Genomic DNA, 18,529 nt, shown 5'->3' on the forward strand with positions numbered 1-18,529 from the left:
GCATTGCCATGTGCCCACAGACCCCGGGGTGGGCTGAGGTGCTGCTGACAGCAGTTGCTGATGCCTGAGGCTGGGTTGAGGACCTCACCTGCAGCAGAGGCCAAAAGCTGTGTGTAGGCGACAGCCCAATCCACTAAGCTATTCCACGAGCAAAGGACGTGATTATCCTCGAGTAAGAATTGCGATTCAGGACACACCAGGAGTGAGCCCAAGGTGTGTTCTCAGAAGGGACAGAGGAGGGGCATTTTCAGAGGGGTGGCCTTGACCTTCATCCCTGTTTCAAAGCTTTGTTGGCTGATAGGGCTGCAGGTGGGAGCTAAAAGAGTCCGTCTGCCTCCTGGCACTCAGAGGTGGTCTGGTGATGGGGACCCTGAAGAGTCTGCAGTGCCCCTCTCACACACTCAGCCATCTTACTTTTCAAGGTGAATTGGAGAGACAAGTGGGTGCCTGTCTGGCTTAGGCAAGTTCCATACCTTTGTGAAGCTAGACCATGAGCCTTCTCCTCCAGTGTGGGCGCTCGTGGCTCTCAGGCCTGTGGACTCCAAGGCCCACAGCTCCAGGGTCACCGCTTGCTGTAGAATGGAACGCTGGGAGCTTTGAAGTGGAGGAGCACCCTGTCTCCCTCCAGGGAGACCACTGACGTCCCCTTGGCAAAGCCAAGTCTGTTCAGAGACAAGAGCATTGTGCCTGATCCCATCAGGGTGGACTTCAGAGACCGAGACTTTTCTCTCGTTTTTTATTTGTCTGTTGTTTTTATTTAGCCTGTATAAAGCTAACTTAATGAAGAACATATACAAGGTTCCACATCATAATTAATGTAAGACAATGAGAGTATTATATGGCCAAGGTCATAGGCCATGGTCAACTGCACCTCTCAAAAGCATCTGATACAGGTGAAGAAACTGCACATTGGTGACTTGCTCTGATGCACCAGAGGAGCCACAGAGGTCCTCTGCCTTGGACCTCCTCAGGACTTGGTACCAGAACAACCGGAAGGCCCGTGTCTGGCGTGGCCTAATTGGGTTGTAGATCAGCGTTAGGGAGCAAAGTATCAGCAGCTGTGTTTAGAGCCGCATTGTACAGGAGAGGACCGTCCACACACCCACCCCATTCGGCCTTCCTATGTGGCCCCCAGGGGTGTAGCAGCTGGGGAGCAGGAGGCGAAACCACGAGAACATGGACTTTGTAGGAGTTTCACCCCAGGACCTAATTGAGGTCTTGAAATAAGTTTCAGCCAACTTTGTGATACACAGTCTTTTGGGCCCCAAATCATGTGACTAGCCTTAGAAAAATTTAACCCCAATATGCCAGGTTTATTAAATCTTGCTAAATTTTTCATCATTTGTAATGGATTTTAGTATGATTATAAGATTTGAAAACTATGAGCTTTGCTTCATGATTTACTTGGATATTCCACTGGCTGAGCTTGAGTGAGCTCGTGAGTGTCCAGTAGGCTGAGAGCTTCCAGCAGGGCCACCGAGGGGGTCTGTTGAAAACCAATTGCTGTGTGGGCAGGGCAAAGGATGTTTTCCCAGTGTGGCCTGCAGTCAAAGTGTGGGCAACTCAGAGGACAGGTGCCTTTTAGATTTACTTTCCTTTAACAAATATGATTTATGTAAACATCAGGAGGAGCGGAAACAGCCTCAGTGAAGGTCTGCACCCTGTACTGGTGATAGTCTCCCAGCAGGACTCTATCACCAGTACAAAAATGTCATCATGCAGAGAACCTGGAGTCCTGTCGTGATTATCTTTGCTGCTCAGAGACAATATTTGAGTCAATGAGAATTAGTTAACATTCTCATAAAATGATCTATCAAATTTTGAGAGTAAATCATACCCTTACTTTTTATCCCTTGCTAAGATCATGTCATTTATTGGGACAGATGGTAGGAAGAGGTGGGCTGTGTGGCAGAGGTGTGTCACACTTTTAGAAAAGCCAACTTTCAAAAAATGCTGCCAAAGAAAAATGGAATCAAATCACAGGCTGAAATCCTTTTGCCAACAGACTCAGCGACTCTTGTGCTTCCTCTACAAAATCCCTGCCAAGCCAAGTTCCTCCTTGCAGCGTGCCACCCTCTAGTTGTCAGAGACTGTGACCTCCTTCTGCTTTGGGTCTCAGGCTTGGAACAAATGGGTGAATTGCCTTCCCGCTGGCTTCGGTGCTGGTTAGATAGAATTCCATTTCAGAGTTATTTCCATGCATCTCTGATCATTGGAATATCCTTCCTCAATGCCCAATTGGAATCGTACCTTCCACTGGCCCCGGAGTTTCTGTGACGTGGGTGGTTTTGCTTATAACAAGTCTCCTTCTTTTTTTGCAAAACTAAACATTCACATTTTCCTGCTTCTTTACGCTGCAGCATGTATGTAAGTTAGCAGACTGTCACCATCACTCTTGTGATTCTGGGTGTCGCCATCACGCTTGTGATTCTGAGTGTGCTGCCAGGGTTTGGATGTGAGGTGTATCCCAAAAGCTCCCATTGATTCAGGTGTACTCAGGGGTGAGATAATTGGACTGTGAGCTGTGACCTAATCAGGCCACCCTCGTTTGAATGGCTGGGTGGTAACTGAAGACAGGTGGGGGGGGGGATGGAGGAGGTGGGCCCCTGGGTCTGCCCTGGAAGTATGTACCCACCCTGGGTCCCCTTTGCACTACCTCTCTCTGCTTCCTGATCCTGCCATGAGCTGAGTAGCTCTCCTGCCCTGGGCCCTTCCCCCATGATGTGCTGCCCAACTTCGGGCCCAGAGCCATGGAGCTGGCCATCTGTAGATTGAGATCTCTGAAATTGTGAGCCCCAAGTAAACCTTTCCTCCCCGAGCTGTCCTTGTGGTCACAAAGAGGCAAAAGCAGGCTAACACACTGCTCCAGCCTGCCCTTTTCCTCTCTGAATACCAGGCATGAAGTTAGCCAGGGCATCCCTAGTGCTGCTGGGCGTGTGTGGACAAGATGGCTTCAGACACTGAGGCTTGGAGCAGTGGTTCCTGACCCCTGGGGGACACGGTCCTCCTTTTAGAATCTAAGCTCTGGAATCTCCACACAAAAATGCTCAAGTTGGTGGATGGACATGTTTGCAAGTGATTCCAGAGGACAGGAGAACCTGCTGTAGTTTACTCACAAACTGTGCTTGGGGGCAGCGTATGAAGAATAATCCAGGAAGCGGCTGAGTGGACGTGGTGTTCCACATCTGGAACCCGGGTGACTCCAGGGACCAAGACAGAAGGATCACAGGTTTGAAGCCAGCCAGGGCAATTTACTTCTGTCTCAAAATATAAAATAAAAAAGACTAGTGGTGTAAGTGGTAAAGCACACCTGGGATCAGTCCCTAGGACTTAATGATAATAATGATAATCAAAGGATAACTACCTAGACCTGGATATCAGGCATGAAGCAGAGAATTTGCACATGTAGTTGAGCAAGACACATTTTCAAGATTCAATTTTGAAACCACTTTTCAATTATACTCAAAGATCAGTTTTTTCAGAATCCAATTTCGTTTTAACAACAACAACAAAAAATGCACTTAGTTGGCAAAGTGTCCTGAGCTGCCTCATTGGACAGGTTGGGGCTTTCCGGTGAAGTGCCCTTGATCTCCTAGAACCCTGGGAGCCTCGGGCCTGGCCAGGTTCCCTCCTGCTGGCTTTGGTTGGATGAAGAGTCCTTTGTGTGGCCATGTGGGAATGAAACAGGCGTCCGTTGTGACCACTGCCCCTAATGGAATTGTCTTGATGCTTCTTTGGGAATTGATGGCATCTTTGAATGTCTGGAAGTGACAAGGGGGAAGAGGGCAGGTGTCTGAGTGTTCCCTGGAGCCAGGTGACGGAGCAGGACACTTTAGAAGCAATGCTGGCCCATGACCACGAGCTTTGGCCTCATTTCTGCCCTCCCGTTTCCTATCTTAGTGGAGTCCACCCCTCCTGCTGCCTCCCGAGGGCTGCTTCTCCACACACACCTTATTTGTCACTCATTCTGGTCACAATGTCTGGTGAGTCATATGTTTTGGAAGTGGGTGGATTGGGTGTGACACTGTGAGTGTCCTTGGGAGCAGAGGTTGCATCATGCTGGGTAAGGGGGACCCACGTTGAGCTTTCCTTCTGCTCTGCAGCTCAGCTTGCTCTTCCTGTTCAGCCAGACGGCGAGTCTCAGGCCAGGGGCAGGTTGTGGGACGATCTGGTCAGGTTACAGAGCGGTGGGCCTCCCAGGAGTCTGGCCTCCACGGATGGATCCTACTGACCTAACGGCACCAGACCTAGAGTCTCTCAATTCTCCTCTGTTGGAGGGATGAGGCAGACAGTAGACACATGTCACTTAAAAACGTTTTATCTTCTGGGCCTGGAAGTGGCTTAGTGGGAGAGTGTGTGCAAGGCCCTGGGTTCCATCCTCAGCACCAAAACCCAAAGCACAACCCATTTCCTGCTCCCCAGCTTCGGCTCACCTGTCACTCTTTCCCCTTGCAGGTTATGGCCACACCGTGCCCCTGTCTGACGGGGGCAAGGCCTTCTGCATCATCTACTCCGTCATAGGCATCCCGTTCACCCTCTTGTTCCTGACGGCCGTGGTCCAGCGCGTCACTGTGCATGTCACCCGCAGACCTGTCCTCTACTTCCACATCCGCTGGGGCTTCTCCAAGCAGATGGTGGCTATCGTCCACGCTGTCCTCCTTGGGTTCGTCACTGTGTCCTGCTTCTTCTTCATCCCGGCCGCGGTCTTCTCTGTCCTGGAGGACGACTGGAACTTCCTGGAATCTTTCTATTTTTGTTTCATCTCCCTGAGCACCATCGGCCTCGGGGACTACGTTCCTGGAGAGGGCTACAACCAGAAATTCAGAGAGCTCTACAAGATCGGGATCACCTGTGAGTATCACGCCCAGGCTGCCCCTCAGGTCTGTCTTACCACCCGAGCGCTACCCCCCAGTAGTCACCCATAAGTGCTCGGGGTGCTTCCTCGTGGGTTAGTGTGGGTCTTCCACTTTTGCCACCTTCCCATGCTATTTTCTTTCATGATTCCCATAAAAATTCTTTTTCAGAACCTTTATTACCTATTTTTTCCCCCTGGCACCTTATAACAACTGATCAATAATATCTAGGCCTTAGACAGTGCTGTATTAAAACAAGCCACACAGGACATGCTTGATGCCCAACTTTTAATGAAGCAAGTTGCTCTGCTTTGTTAAGTGAGCATAAGGGAGTGAGGCCTTGGGTAGAGCCCACCACTGTTGACCAGGAATTTCTAAAAATGGTCATTTATCTCCTTTGTCCATCTGGTACTTTTTGAAGAAGTTATTGGATGTTGAATGTTTCTAGAATATTATATGGAGAAAATAAAATAGTCATGAAAATTCAAATGGCCAGTGACTCATAATTTTTCAAATAATTTCAGTTTAAATTTAATGTAATATCTGGGAAAATGTAGTCACCCACTTGGAGAAGCTGCTTGCTGCGCGGCCCTCCCTGTCTCCTAGGATGCACACTTGTGCAGTCCTGATGGACATGCAGTTCCCATTTCTGCCCCTTCCAGGATCTTCCCATTTGTGACTTACTCAGCCCATGTCCTCTAGGAGGTCAGAGTGGAAACTCGGACACTCGTATGTGCCTGTCCTGACATTTCAATGCTACAAATGCTTAGTTGAACTGTGTCTGTGTTAACAATTCCATTAAATTGTGGGCTCATCAAGAACAGGGAATGTCACTCACAAGTCCTCAGAGCTTCCAGCAGTGCCAGGCCACTCGCAGCTCAGCAGGTGCGGGCCCTTGGTTCCCCATCCCCTAAGAGTTGTTTGTGGCATCTGTGATTTACCACGGGGCCACGCCATCAGCTCTCCACGTCTCTGTTGTTGACTACTAAATAGTGGCTTCTAATTTGGGAATGTTATAGATAACATTACAGATGACACTTTTTAAAATACTTTTTGAACTTTCATATGTTTCCAAGAAGTGGCATTGCTGGCCCAACAGGAATATGCTTTTCTGTGGCTCAGAACATATTGTTCCGGGCTCTCCGAATGGTGTTATGGGTCCTAGCAGTCACCGGCTCTATCTGAGCCCAACGGTTTCAGTCCTCTTGGGGCGGCAGTGGCCAGTAGCGTTATAGTGGTGTTTTTTCTGTATGTGAATTTGATAGCAAAATAAACATTATCTTAACTCTTTTTCATTTAACAGATAATTATCTAATTTTTATTTTAAATTATCTAATTTTCATGACTTAGGGAAGTACAATATTTCTGATTCTACTTACCAGCTCCGCTCTTTTCTTGGGTGAATTGCCTTCTCAGTTTGTCCAACAGTTTCTCTTCTTCCGTTTTTCATGTAGTACCAAATCCTTGCATAACATTTATCTCTTGTTACAATGTGGACATGTTTTTTTAGGCAATCTAACTAGTTTATGGAATCTTAATTTAGCTTAAGAAGTAATTTCTGTTACTAAACTTCTTATTCTGTAGTGGAAATAATGATAAGGATATTACATGCTTTAAAAGGTACCCATGGTAAGTTGCAAGCATTCCTAACATGCCACAGGCTGTGTGAGCCTGAGTTAGGGCAGAGGTGGAGCCCTCCTGGTGGGAGGCCACACTTGGAGGGGCCCCATTAGTGCTAATTTTTTTTTATTTTTTTCCCTCAAAAATTGCAGCCTGTGATTTGAATAATTCCAGCTGATAGAAGGGTAAACCCCTCTTCACCTCCTTTTCTGTGCAGTTCCTCTTGGAGCCATGGTCTTTAAACTTTCCTAGAAACGAATCATTCCGTTCTGTAGCTTTTCTGTGGCAGGGGTGGGAGGCAGGTCAGCACGGTTCAGGGGCTCTCCTGTGACTGGGTTGCACTGAGATGCTGTCCTTCTCACGCAGGCTACCTGCTGCTGGGACTCATTGCCATGTTGGTGGTTCTGGAAACCTTCTGTGAGCTCCACGAGCTGAAGAAATTCAGAAAAATGTTCTACGTGAAGAAAGACAAGGATGAAGATCAGGTGCACATTATGGAGCATGACCAGCTGTCTTTCTCCTCTATCACAGACCAGGCAGCCGGCTTGAAGGAGGATCAGAAGCAAAATGAGCCCTTCGTGGCCACTCCGTCTGCCTGTGCAGATGGCTCTGCAGGCCACTGATCGTGGGCTGGGCGGGTCCTCTTCCAGGAGAATGGGAAAGCCAAGATGAGGCCTTCTTAAGGGCACCTACAGTTTGCAATATTTAAAAAATGTGGAGCAAAAGTAGCTTTGACTCTGGAGGGGTGTCTGATATCTGGGGAGACCGAGCATACACCTGTATTTCACATACCACAAAACCATCTAGACCTGACTAACAGGAGAAGAACACTTGAAGCCGTGTGCCGCATTGGGTGGAAGCAGATTTTATACTTTTAATTGGGGACTTTGGGGTTTGCATTTAAATCATTGAGTTGATGGCTAAATAGCAACATTTATATTTAAAACAAAAAAAAATGCGTTTTATAAATAGGTTTAAGTGTACCAGTTTGCATGTGCCCATCCAAAATGATTATTTTTATAGTATCTAAGTTAAACTTACTATTTATAATGACTAGGTTACCATTAACTATGTACATCTAAAGTACAAATAGATTTATATCTTGTATATACAGCTAGGTCACCAGGTCCCACCGGACTTCTTAACCCCAGAATGTAGATAGTTTTGCTCTTGATTCTCTTTATACTAAAGAATCCAGAATTGCCGCAATAAGATAAGGGGGATAGTAAGTATAAGAGTGAATGCCTGCAGCATCTGTCACCCTGAATGTGCTGCTCTCTTAGGAGTGTGACCTCAGATGTCCAGGAGGTTTGCCAATACTTCTGTGGACGAGATCAAGCAAGAAAAAGCAAGATTCATTAAAAGGCTGAGAGGTTTTGTTTTGAGGGCCCGTTGTGATCCACAGCCACCAGGTCTAAAGCACAGAACTTGGACATGAAGACTCCAGATACACACTTATGTCACACTAATCTGAGGATTTTACATTTAAAAGCTAAAATAAATAAAAATCTCTGCTGTTCACAATCCTGTGCACTAATATATCCAAAGCTTCCTTTTGTGTATATAATATATAGGTGTGTGAGTGCATATGTATGAGGGTGGTGTGTATGTGTGTGTTTGTGTGTGTGTGTGAGGGCGTGTGTGAGTGCATTGTGTGAGGGCATGTGTGAGTATGTGTGGGTGAGTGCCTGTGTGTGAGTGTGTGTATGTGAGGGTGTGTGTGAGGGTGCATGTGAGGATGTGTGTGAGTGCATGTGTATGTGTGTGAGTTCGTGTGTGTGTGAGGGCATGTGTGAGTGCGAGTGTGTGCTTCTCTACAGAATCCATAGAGGTGGCAGGTAAATGAGGTACCCGGGACACTGTGAAGAGTCACAGAAGGGATGATTAGGAAGTCCTGCGTGATAACAAATGTCCAGTGACCCTCTAAGCAAGTCCTCAGGGTCCCGCTCGCTGCCCTGGAGGTGATCCTGGGCCCTGCTGGTGAGCAGACATGCCTTGCGCTCCTCAGTGACCACCCTCTGCACCGTGTGCCTCCGCGAGCAAACCACTGCGTGTCATCCTCGGGGGTGTCACCGACTCCCAGCAGAGCCCTGTTTGGGGTAACAGCAGTCACCCCCACCCCGCAGCCCCCGTGCCGCTCCATGTCATCAGCAGGACTTCCCTGTGCTGCGGATCTGGGTCATGCTGCCTCGTGGGCACATCTCTTCCATACTGGCCATGACTCCATGAGGAAGGGGTCGCAGGGCAGATGGAAAGGAGGAGAGCAGGGTGCCTCCTGGGAGAACAGAAGCAGGTGTGGTGGCCTGGCTGGGCCTGCAGAGGGCAAGGGTGGTGCAGAGGCAGCCCTGAGGTCTGCAGAGTGCCACACAGGGGCCCTGGATGACCATGGAGGGCTTCCTGCGTTGGGAGTACGGGAGGAAATGGCTGGTTCGCCACAGCTGCCCGGCTTTAAGGCAGAGGGGAGCAGAGAATGAGGAACACAGGCAGGGTGACTTCAGGGTCGAGGAGCCTTTGGTCCTTGAGCCTGGGGCTCTTCTGGCCTGAACGTGCAGAGAATGCACGGAACCTTGATGTCCTTCAGCTGCTTGCTCCTGGTGTGAAGAGTGAGCCGTGAGGTTGAAGCAAGCTCCGCCCCAGGCCTCGATGGGTGGGAAATGCTGGGAGGGCATCTGCCCAGCTGGACAGGTACTGACCTTGGTCCCCAGGGAGAAGTGAGCTGGGTCAGCAGGAGGAGCACCGTCAGCTTCTCACAGAACAAGAAACCGGGCTGCTGGGGCGCAGGAGGGGTGGGTGATGGCAGTGCAGCGCCTCGGGCTGGCACTGTCCCTCCAGCCACAGGTAAGGGTGAGCAGAGGGAGGTGATGTCAGCGTGGGAGCTTTCTGGACTCTGAGTATAAGCTGGATTCAGGATCCAGATGGAGTTCCCAGGATCCCACCAGTGCCTCAGTATAGAAATGCGACAAATCCACTGTTCTGAGAAGGGCGCTGCTCCACATGCATCAGGAGGCCATGCATACTGCAGGAATGCAGATTTTGAAGCTGCACAAGCACCTCATGTGGAAGAGAACAGAATATCTCAGTGTGTGTGACCTCAGCCTCCCAGAAACCCACGAGTTGAGTATAGACCAAGGGATGCATGCAGTCTCTGCAAGATTCTGGTAAGAACAATTGACCAGACCTGTGGCCTGTGAGCAGATGAAGCTTGGTCTACACCACTCTGTTTATGAGCTGCTGTGTCTCAATCCATTTTGTGCTGCTGTAACAAAACACCTGAGGCTCAGTCATGTACAAGAAAAAAAATTTACTTGATTAACAATTATTCACCTGGAAGGTCCAAAGAGTGCAGGGCTGGAGTCCTGGCACAGGGCCTCTTGTCTGCATCATGATGAGGCTGAGAAGCCGAAGGGAAATGGCTATGTGCAAGCAGGGGGAGTGGCCTCAGGCCTCTCAGGTCAGCCTGAGCATGCGCATTCGAATGCTCACATGTGGCAGGAATGGATCCCTCTGCTGCATGTGTGCTGGGCAATCTTTGCTGATGCCTGCAGGAAGGGCAGCACCATGAGCTGAAACCTTGGAGACAGTAAGCCAAAGTAAATATTTACTCTTTTAAGTTATTTACTCAGGCATTTTGTCACAGCCACACAAAGCTGACTCACACATACAGAAACTGGCAGGGCAGAAGCAGGCATTAGACAGGCTAGCCTGAGGGCAGCACATTTCTTTTAGTGTTATTTCCATCATAGTTTACATAATGATGTTAAACTGCCTAACTCCTCTACTTAAGGAGATATTGTAAGAAAAGATTTGAGGGATTCATTCCAAGACCCCCGGTGTCTCTCCTACCTTCCCTGCGGTCTGTGGAAATAGGGCTTTCCTTGGTGGCATGGCTGGCTGAGAAATAAAAGCCAGGAAAAACAGAACAAAGAAAAAAACCACAGGATGCAGAAAGTAGTTTCAAAAGTGGGGGAGGCATGGGCAAGCCGACCAGGTGACTCTAGCAAAATGGAGCCCTTGCCTGCTTTATTTATACCCAGAACATCAAGGCCTTCCACAGAATGTTCTTCACCAAAAAAGGCTAATGGTGGGCTGTCCAGTTCCTAGTGCACACCTGTCTCCAGAGCTACTCGGAGGGATCTTCTTAGCAGAGGGGAGATACAAGCCATGTGCATGGGCAATCTGTTGCCACGGATAGTCCACAGTGCCAACTCTGAATCTCCCTGGCCTCCATACCGAGAAGAGACCTTCATGTAATTCACTGGTGGCTTCCTGCTCTGCTAGATGCCTGGAACCACAGATGGAAGGTCCCCTGGGTGCGGGGTGTACTATCCTGGGCTTGCATGCCCCACCGAGGAGCAGGTGAAGTGCAGCGCAGTGGCAGTGCCAGATATTGACACCTGTGGCCCCAGCAATTACAGACTCTCTGAGAAGGGCACTGGTTTCAAGAACAAGCTGGCAGCTGGCCTGTGGGGATGCAGCTCTACAGCCAGATCTCAGTGGAAGGACTCACTCAAAGACAAGAGCCTAACAACCTAGTTTTCTCACTCCCAGGTGACCTGCACCTCGTCAATGACCTCATGCGTCCTTGACGATGCCCCACGCAGGGAGAAGCAAGTGGCTGTGTGAGCTACTGAGTACCCAGCCGCAGAGGGCAGCGTGGCTCTCCCATTGCCAGAGGTTGGACGCCGTCTGCTAATTTCCCCTAGAACAGGACACCCGAGAGCTCAGGGTCACTACAGGCCACTCAGAGCCGCTCAGACCCTGGGAAGTGCTGGATGTGCACATGCTTTCCTGACTGCTCCATGGGTGAGCTGAAGTCAGAGGTGTCACTGGTGGGCGAAGAGGACAGAGGCCCTGAGGAGGTGATGCTCCATCTGAAGAAAACAGGTACGATCTCAGCCTCCAAACTCTCTCAAAGCCTTAGCCTCCCTAACTGCCTTCATTCTAAGTGATGCCTGTCTTTTTAGGTGAACAGGTGGGGAGAAGATCAAATCCCACGTCGTGTGCACACTTAAGTTTTGACATGTCCCTCCAAGTTCCTTTGGGTACCTCCATGTCCCCCACGCCTCCTGGAACATACACAAGACCCCATTAGCAGGCAGGGGTGGTGAAGGGTCGCCTCAGAAGCTGCAGCCTGTGCTTCAAAGTCCGAACCAGTCAACTACCAAAGGTTTAGTTCTCGTGAAACCCAGGTCCACAGCATGTGTCAGAGGTCAGGTGTGACAAGAAGAAGAACTTCCCAAGTCAGCAGATGAGATGAGGAATGCAGAGCAATCTGCGGGGAGTGGGCTGGGTAAACACATCCCCTTCACCAGCTGCTGTCAAAGAAAGTGGTTCTTTATTTAGAGAATAAACTCAAACCCATCCCAATTAGCAGCACAAGGTCAGTCGATTCCAGGGCTGGCCTTGTCCTGCAGTGTCAGCAAAACAAGAATGACTTCACAAGAAGACAAGGGCCCTCAATGTTGGGATGGAGAGGAAGGGTTTGTGGGGCAGCTGATCCTTGGAGGTCACGTCAGCTTTCTGTCACTGTGACCTGAATACCTGACATGAACAGAGTAGGAAGATTTATTTCGGTTCGTGGTTTCAGTTTGTGGTGGGCTGGTTCCTGCTGTGGGAAGAACACTATTCACTTCATGGCAGCTGATAGGAGAGAGGTGGGGGGGGGAGAGAGAGGAAGAGAGAGGGAGGAAGAGAGGGAGAGAGAAGGAAAGGGAGGGAGAGAGAGAGGGAGGAAGAGAGAGGGAGAGAGAAGGAGAGGGAGGGAGGGAGAGAGGGAGAGAGAAGGAGAAAGAGGGAGAAAGGGAGAGGGAGGGAGGGAGAGGGAGGGAGGGAGAGGGAGAGAGGAAAAGAGAGGGGGGGAGAGAGAGAGAGGGAAAGACAGAGGGAGAGAGAGGGAGAGAGGGAGAAAGAGCAAGAGAGGGAGAGAGAGAGGGAGAGAGGGGGAGAGAGAGGGAGGGAGGGGGAGAGAGAGGGAAAGACAGAGGGAGAGAGAGGGAGAAAGAACGAGAGAGAGGGAGGGAGAGAGGGAGAGAGGGAGAGAGAAGAAGAGAGAGGGAGAGATGGATAGAGAGATGAGTGAGAGGGGGAGAGAGGGAGGGAGGGGGAGAGAGAGGGAAAGACAGAGGGAGAGAGAGAGAGGGAGGGAGAGAGAGGGAGAGAGGGGGAGGGAGAGAGGGAGAGAGGGAGAGAGAAGAAGAGAGAGGGAGAGATAGAGAGATGAGAGAGAGGGAGAGGGAGGAAGGGAGAGAGAGAGAGGGGAAGGGGGCTGGGGTGAGATCTACCCCTCCAGAGCAAGCTCCCAGGGACCTATAGCCTCCAGCTAGACCCCACCTGCTGCAGCTCCCAATAACGCCATCAGACTATCAATCCACCTGGGTTAGCCCATGAGGAGGCCAGAGCCCCAGGGTCCAGTGGCTTCCCAGAGCCCCGCCTCTACCTGCTGCACTGGGGACCAAGCCCTCAAGACTTAAGCGTTTGGGGGCATCTAAGACCCAAACCAAAAAGGGCGGAAGGAGACCAGCACAGGCCAAGGTGAGGGCCACAGCTGGGCACCAGCAGAGTGGGGCCTGAGTCTGATGCCCGTGCCTTGCTCTCGTTGTGGGGCCTCTGTCAAGCTCCTTGTCTCTGCTTCCTCTTAACCATGATCCCCCTGGGTGCAGGTCTTAGTGATATGCAGAAAAGCAATTAGCACAGACCCTGGCTCCGCACACGTCATAACAAAATCCAGCTCCAGTGTTGTGTACAAACCACTCTGAGTGTAGAAATTAGAGCATTTATGCATTCAGTAATGATAATATTGGCAACTAAAGTACCAACAGAGTGTCAATACAGTAGTAAAAAAAACATTTGTTAGAGCGACCAAGACGGGATGGCAAATGTGCTTTGCTGTGTTGGCATAATGAAGACTTCACAAAGATGGAAGGAGATCACGTGGACAAAGCACCTCACACAGTGCCTGACGATCGGAAGAAAAGTGTCCACAGGGCTGATGGAAAGGACCTTGTATCCCACTCTGAGAGGACCTGATGCTCTTCAAACACCCAACCTGAATGGGGAGACCAGGAGAGGCTGCCACTGTGGGCACCAAACCAAGGAACCTTAGTGCTTGGAGCAGAGGGGCCTGGCAGACTCCCCAGCGGGTGTGACTGAACATCAGGAGCAAAAGACATTGGTCTCCTTGACCTTCTGACAGATTTGGCCATAATCTGAATATGTTTGCATCCTGCCTGAAATCCAGGGCTGTACACACACACACACACACACACACACACACACACACATGCACCCCTAATGCCATTCTACCACATGATTATGTGGTCAGGGTCTTAGTTTCAGAAGGGTAATTTGGTGAACATTTTTGGCTAATTGCAGAGCTAATTCTGCGTTTGGATGTTTATTATATTTATTCTATCCCATTTAACTGGAGAAGTTATTTGTCAAATGTAACTATTTCTAAAAATTTCTGTCCATCCAAGCCGCCCTGCACACTGACATGAGGCTGGCTGGCCTTGCTGTTAATCCCAGGCTTCAGGCGGTGACCCCTGGGCCTGCAGGGAGAGGGCCTCCTTCCTCTGGGGCAGGACCTGAGCAGAGTGAAGCTCATTTTCAATCACTTGCTGCGGGAGATTCTTGCCCTGCAGAGTGCTAAGCCAACACCTTCTTTTGCTTCGTCACTATTTAAATGCTGTTGCTTACAACCGCACAAATCCTGGTAATAACAAATGAGCCATAAATGAGGAATTGACTTTCCCTGGCCCCTGCTGCTCAATGATAATTAGTGTTCACAGCATCCCAGGGAGCTGAGCAGGAGACCTGAGCGCCCTGTGACTCATCAAAGAAGGTGAATCATATCCAGTGGGCCGTGGTTCTTCGTGGACCTCACCACACAGGAGTTCTTTCATAATGAGCAGACTTGGTTACTCTGTGAAATTCACACAGCGTTTCTCAATTCTGTCTACCTAAAATCATAGTGCAAACTGTGCTGAGGAGAACGTTCCTTCAAGGTGCTTGAGAATGCTTCAGAGCCATGCTGTGCAGCTCTTTCTGGGGCTGTCCATCTGGGGGGATGTCCCTAACTGGAGGACAATTGTTTCCATCCATACGTACACCAAGAAGCCCGGAGGCATCCACCTGTGCTCTCAGCAAGTCCAGCTCCATGCGCTGGGCGATGCCAGACAGGCTCCCGCCTCTTCAGCATGTTAGGCTCATCTTCCTTGGATTAGAACAAATACAACCTTCTCCACTTCTTAAGGGACTTCATCCATCCACAGCCTTAGAGGTTCCAGTCCATTACCTGCTGGCCCCATTGCTTTGGGCCTGCAGCAGGATAGCACATCATGGCAGGAGTGAGTGGCTAGAGCCACTCCTGTGTCTTCATGGGCCGGGGAGCAAAGAGAGAGAAGAGAGTAGGGTCCCACAGTCCCCTTTGAGAGCACAACAGTGACCTCTCTCGAGGCCCTCAGGCTCCATCTCCCTCCAGTGGTACCATCCCAGCCCTTAACATATGGGCCCTTGGGGGACATTCCACTGGGCAGCAAGGTGAGCACAAGCCCACTCTCTGCAGCAGAGTTCCAGACACTTGTGGGAGCCTCCGAGCCATGAAGCAAGCACGCTCTCTGTCCTATTGCTAAAATGATGAGGTTTATGCCATATGTATCTTATCACCACAAAAATGTCTTCTACCACTACTGAGTGAGCTTAGCAAAGTCACAGGTCACAAGACAAACACACAAAAATCACCTGTATTTTATGTTTTAGCAATTAACACATAAGTTAAAATTTAAAAAATGGCATGCAGTTTTTCAAAATAAAAGTGTAATATAAGGTATAAATCTTGGGCAGGACTTGTGTGCTGATGAACTAAACAAGACAATAACAATAAACGGAGAGTTTGCCCTGTTTGTGAACTGGGAAATCAGCATAGTGAAGATGTCACCTCTCCCCAGATGGATACACAAGGTTAAAACAAATTTTTTCAAAACCCAGCAAGATATTTTGTAGACATAGGTAAGATTACTTCAGGCTAATGGAAATAAGCCAGAATGGCTTTATTTTTTATTTTTATTTTTTTAAAGATAGATAGATAATTTTTTAATATTTACTTTTTAGTTTTCGGCAGACACAACATCTTTTTTTGTATGTGGTGCTGAGGATCGAACCCGGGCCACACACATGCCAGGTGAGCGCACCAGCCCCAGAATGGCTTTAGTTTTTTGAAGGAGAATCAACAGAAAGGAATCAGTCTACCATATTGCAAGATTTATCGTAGAGCCAATCAAGATAGTATGTATTGGTAAAAAGATAGACACACTGATGCGCAGGAAAAAGCAGTGAACCCAGCCGTAAACCCACACGAAGATGCAGAAATAACTTCAGACAAAAGTGTAGAAATGATTCGGGGGAGAAAGATGGCCTTTCTAACACACAGTGCTGAACAATTGACATCTGTGCACAGACAAGAACCAAGCCTTGACCTTGATCTTGGTTTTACGTGTTACAAAGAAATTAACTACCCATGGATCCTGGACTTTGGGGTGCAACCTTCAGTTACAATAATTTAGAAAAAAATTCTTATGATCTAGGACCAGGCAAAGAGTGCTTAAGCTCAACATCAAAAGCATGAGCCAAAAAGGGAAGAATTGATAAATTGGATTCCATCAAAATGAAAATTTTTGATCTTGGAAGATTCTGCAAAGCGGTTTCTTTTCCTTCACCTAAAGCCTTGTAAGGAAAAGTGGAATCCCTGTGTATAAAAAGAGCAGGCAATGTGGGCGGGGTGTTTGGATCCTGGAAATGGGTGTGGGGTTTCAGGAAAGGAGCCCTCTGCTTACTGTACACCTAGCTGGCCCCAGAGTTCCAGGAGGAGACTCTAAGAGTTAGAAGACCCTAGGAAGAACAGGCAAAAACCACGTGGAGTGTGGAGAGAGGTAAACTGTGTGGGCAGAGGGGGGATTGCCCAAGTGCCATAAAAGCAGAGATATTTCAAGATGCGTGTGGTCCTGGGGAAGTGACAGGCTGGTTCCACTGTGGGGAATTCTGCTGAGTGGGGAATACTTCTCCAGGCACATCTGCAGACCCCAGGGAGCACAATTCCTGGCAGCCTGAGTTAAAGTGTCACTGAGTGGCTGCTGTGGTTCAGATATGGAAAGTTCTCCAAACTCACGTGCGGGTCTTTTAGGAAATCACTGCATCATGAGGGCTCTGGCCTCACATGAGTCAACACTGAGTGGACTCCTGGAAGGCGGCACCTAACTAGAGGAAGTAGGTCACTAGGTACGTGCCCTAGAAGGGGTTGTCTTCCCCCTGACCTCCCCTTTTCTCTCTCAGGGTTCCATTGCCACAAGCTGAGCAGCTGTCCTCTGCCACACCCTTCCGTCATGATGTCCTGCCTCATCCGGGGCCCAGTGCCATGGAGCCATGCCGCCATGGACTGAAATCTCTGACATTGAGCCACAGTAACCCTTTCCTCCTCTGCATGATTATGGTCTGGTGTTTGGGGCACAGGGGGAAGAGCCAACGCAAGCGAGCCTTGGAAGTCAGAGATTGGGTACCTCTCTGGAGGCATTTGAAATCTTATCCCCTGGAGTCTTCTGCAAGGGACATTCCTCTAGTCTCTCCAGAGTTCCTCTCTTTCTCCCTCCCCTGAGGCCCCAGAGACAGGGAAGGCAGCTGTGCCAACCACCTGTGTGAGCTCAGAGTCTCCCAACAGGTTCCCCTCCTGGGTGCCCCTGCACACGTGGCCCTCTGGCCTCATGGGGTCATCCCTTGGGGAACCAGGGCCCGAGGTCCAGTGCTGCCGAGCTTCTTCAGGGGCAGTGGACTGTTTGGTCCAGGAGCCTCACATTTCTTGTCTGACTAATGAGTCACGGTAGTCGGTGAAGCTTACCGTACAGGTTCTGTGGAGGCAAGTCTTTCCTCTGACAGCAATGTCATGATTTATATTTTCTCTCAATGTTAAAGGTGAGTGATTAAAGTCTCTACCAGGTTGCAGGTTCCCACAGGTCATGTTCTGACTGGAGTCTGGCTCCTCACTGTTTCCTGGGGCATCTACACACTCATCTCTGACTCAACCACTCAACAGAGCCGCACCTCAAGGGGCGAGTTGACCTCTTCAGGGTCCTGTGTCCCTTTAGAAAATGCTTAGTGTCTGACATCTTGGAAGGATCATGTTCTGCAAGGTCTTCCATTGCTTATTCTTTCAAGGTATTTAGGGGAAATGCAGCAGGCTGTGGAAGTGAGAAGAACCTTCACACACAGCCTTCCACCACGTCTTACCAATTGAGCTCTGGGTTCCATGTCGGTGCTGCTCCATGGCCAGGACCCTGTGTGACTACTGAGCCAGACGCAGAGCGTGAGTGGACAGCTGGGTTTCGGGGTCCCCACCCATCTGATTGACTAAATTCACCACCTCCTCAGGTTCCCTCTGCGTTCTCCTCTATTTTCTGCCAATGTTGGCACCAGCTCCATCCCCGTTTGTCCTGACCAAGCTCAAGATCAGCAGGTGCCCTGAAAGCCTCGTCCTGGACCAGGGCCAGCTCCCACCTCAGCCTGTACTGGTGCCAGTGACGGCTTCGTCCCTGCTGTTTCAGATTTTCTCTTCCTTCCTCTCCTTTCTGCCACACCACCTGCTCTGTACCAACTTGACATCCATTTCTGAATGCTTCTGCTGTTGTTTAAAACTGCTCCCTTTGATAATGCCGTTCAATCCCCATGTTTCCCCAACTCCTTCCCCCACGGGGCTGGGCTGCCTCTCACGCGCTGTCTTTCTCTCCCGTCTGGATGGATCTTGCACGTTGCTCTTGAACAGTTTTGCAGGCTCCTTTGCATTTGACAACCATCAATAAGCCTCGCTTATTGTGTCTGGTGAGAGTGAGCTGGATGTCCACCCAAGATAAAAGATACATCAACAGCAGAAATGTGTTAGGATCAGATTCACAATGAACGAGACATTGGAATGGGGATAGGAAATGATATTTTATGGACAAACGCGTATCAAATTCCTACAATGCAGCAGACACAGTTCTAGGTGTTTGTGACATAGAAATGAACAGAAGAGA

General features: G+C 49.5%; 1 protein-coding gene and 1 long non-coding RNA gene across 2 annotated transcripts in view; both read left to right on the forward strand.

The window, feature by feature from the left end:
* Kcnk1 (potassium two pore domain channel subfamily K member 1) overlaps positions 1-7,997 on the forward strand; it is a 34,533-nt gene extending 26,536 nt beyond the window's left edge. The window contains exons 2-3 of the mRNA XM_005320369.5: positions 4,456-4,851; positions 6,840-7,997. Of these exons, the coding sequence (XP_005320426.1) occupies positions 4,456-4,851; positions 6,840-7,096 (653 nt within the window). The 3' untranslated portion in view covers positions 7,097-7,997. The remainder of the gene's footprint in view (positions 1-4,455; positions 4,852-6,839) is intronic.
* LOC144367295 (uncharacterized) overlaps positions 1-18,529 on the forward strand; it is a 490,767-nt gene that overhangs the window by 90,112 nt on the left and 382,126 nt on the right. The window lies entirely within an intron of this gene.

The sequence above is a fragment of the Ictidomys tridecemlineatus genome, chromosome 10 (genome assembly GCF_052094955.1).
Source record: "Ictidomys tridecemlineatus isolate mIctTri1 chromosome 10, mIctTri1.hap1, whole genome shotgun sequence".
Classification (NCBI taxonomy): Eukaryota; Metazoa; Chordata; class Mammalia; order Rodentia; family Sciuridae; genus Ictidomys; species Ictidomys tridecemlineatus.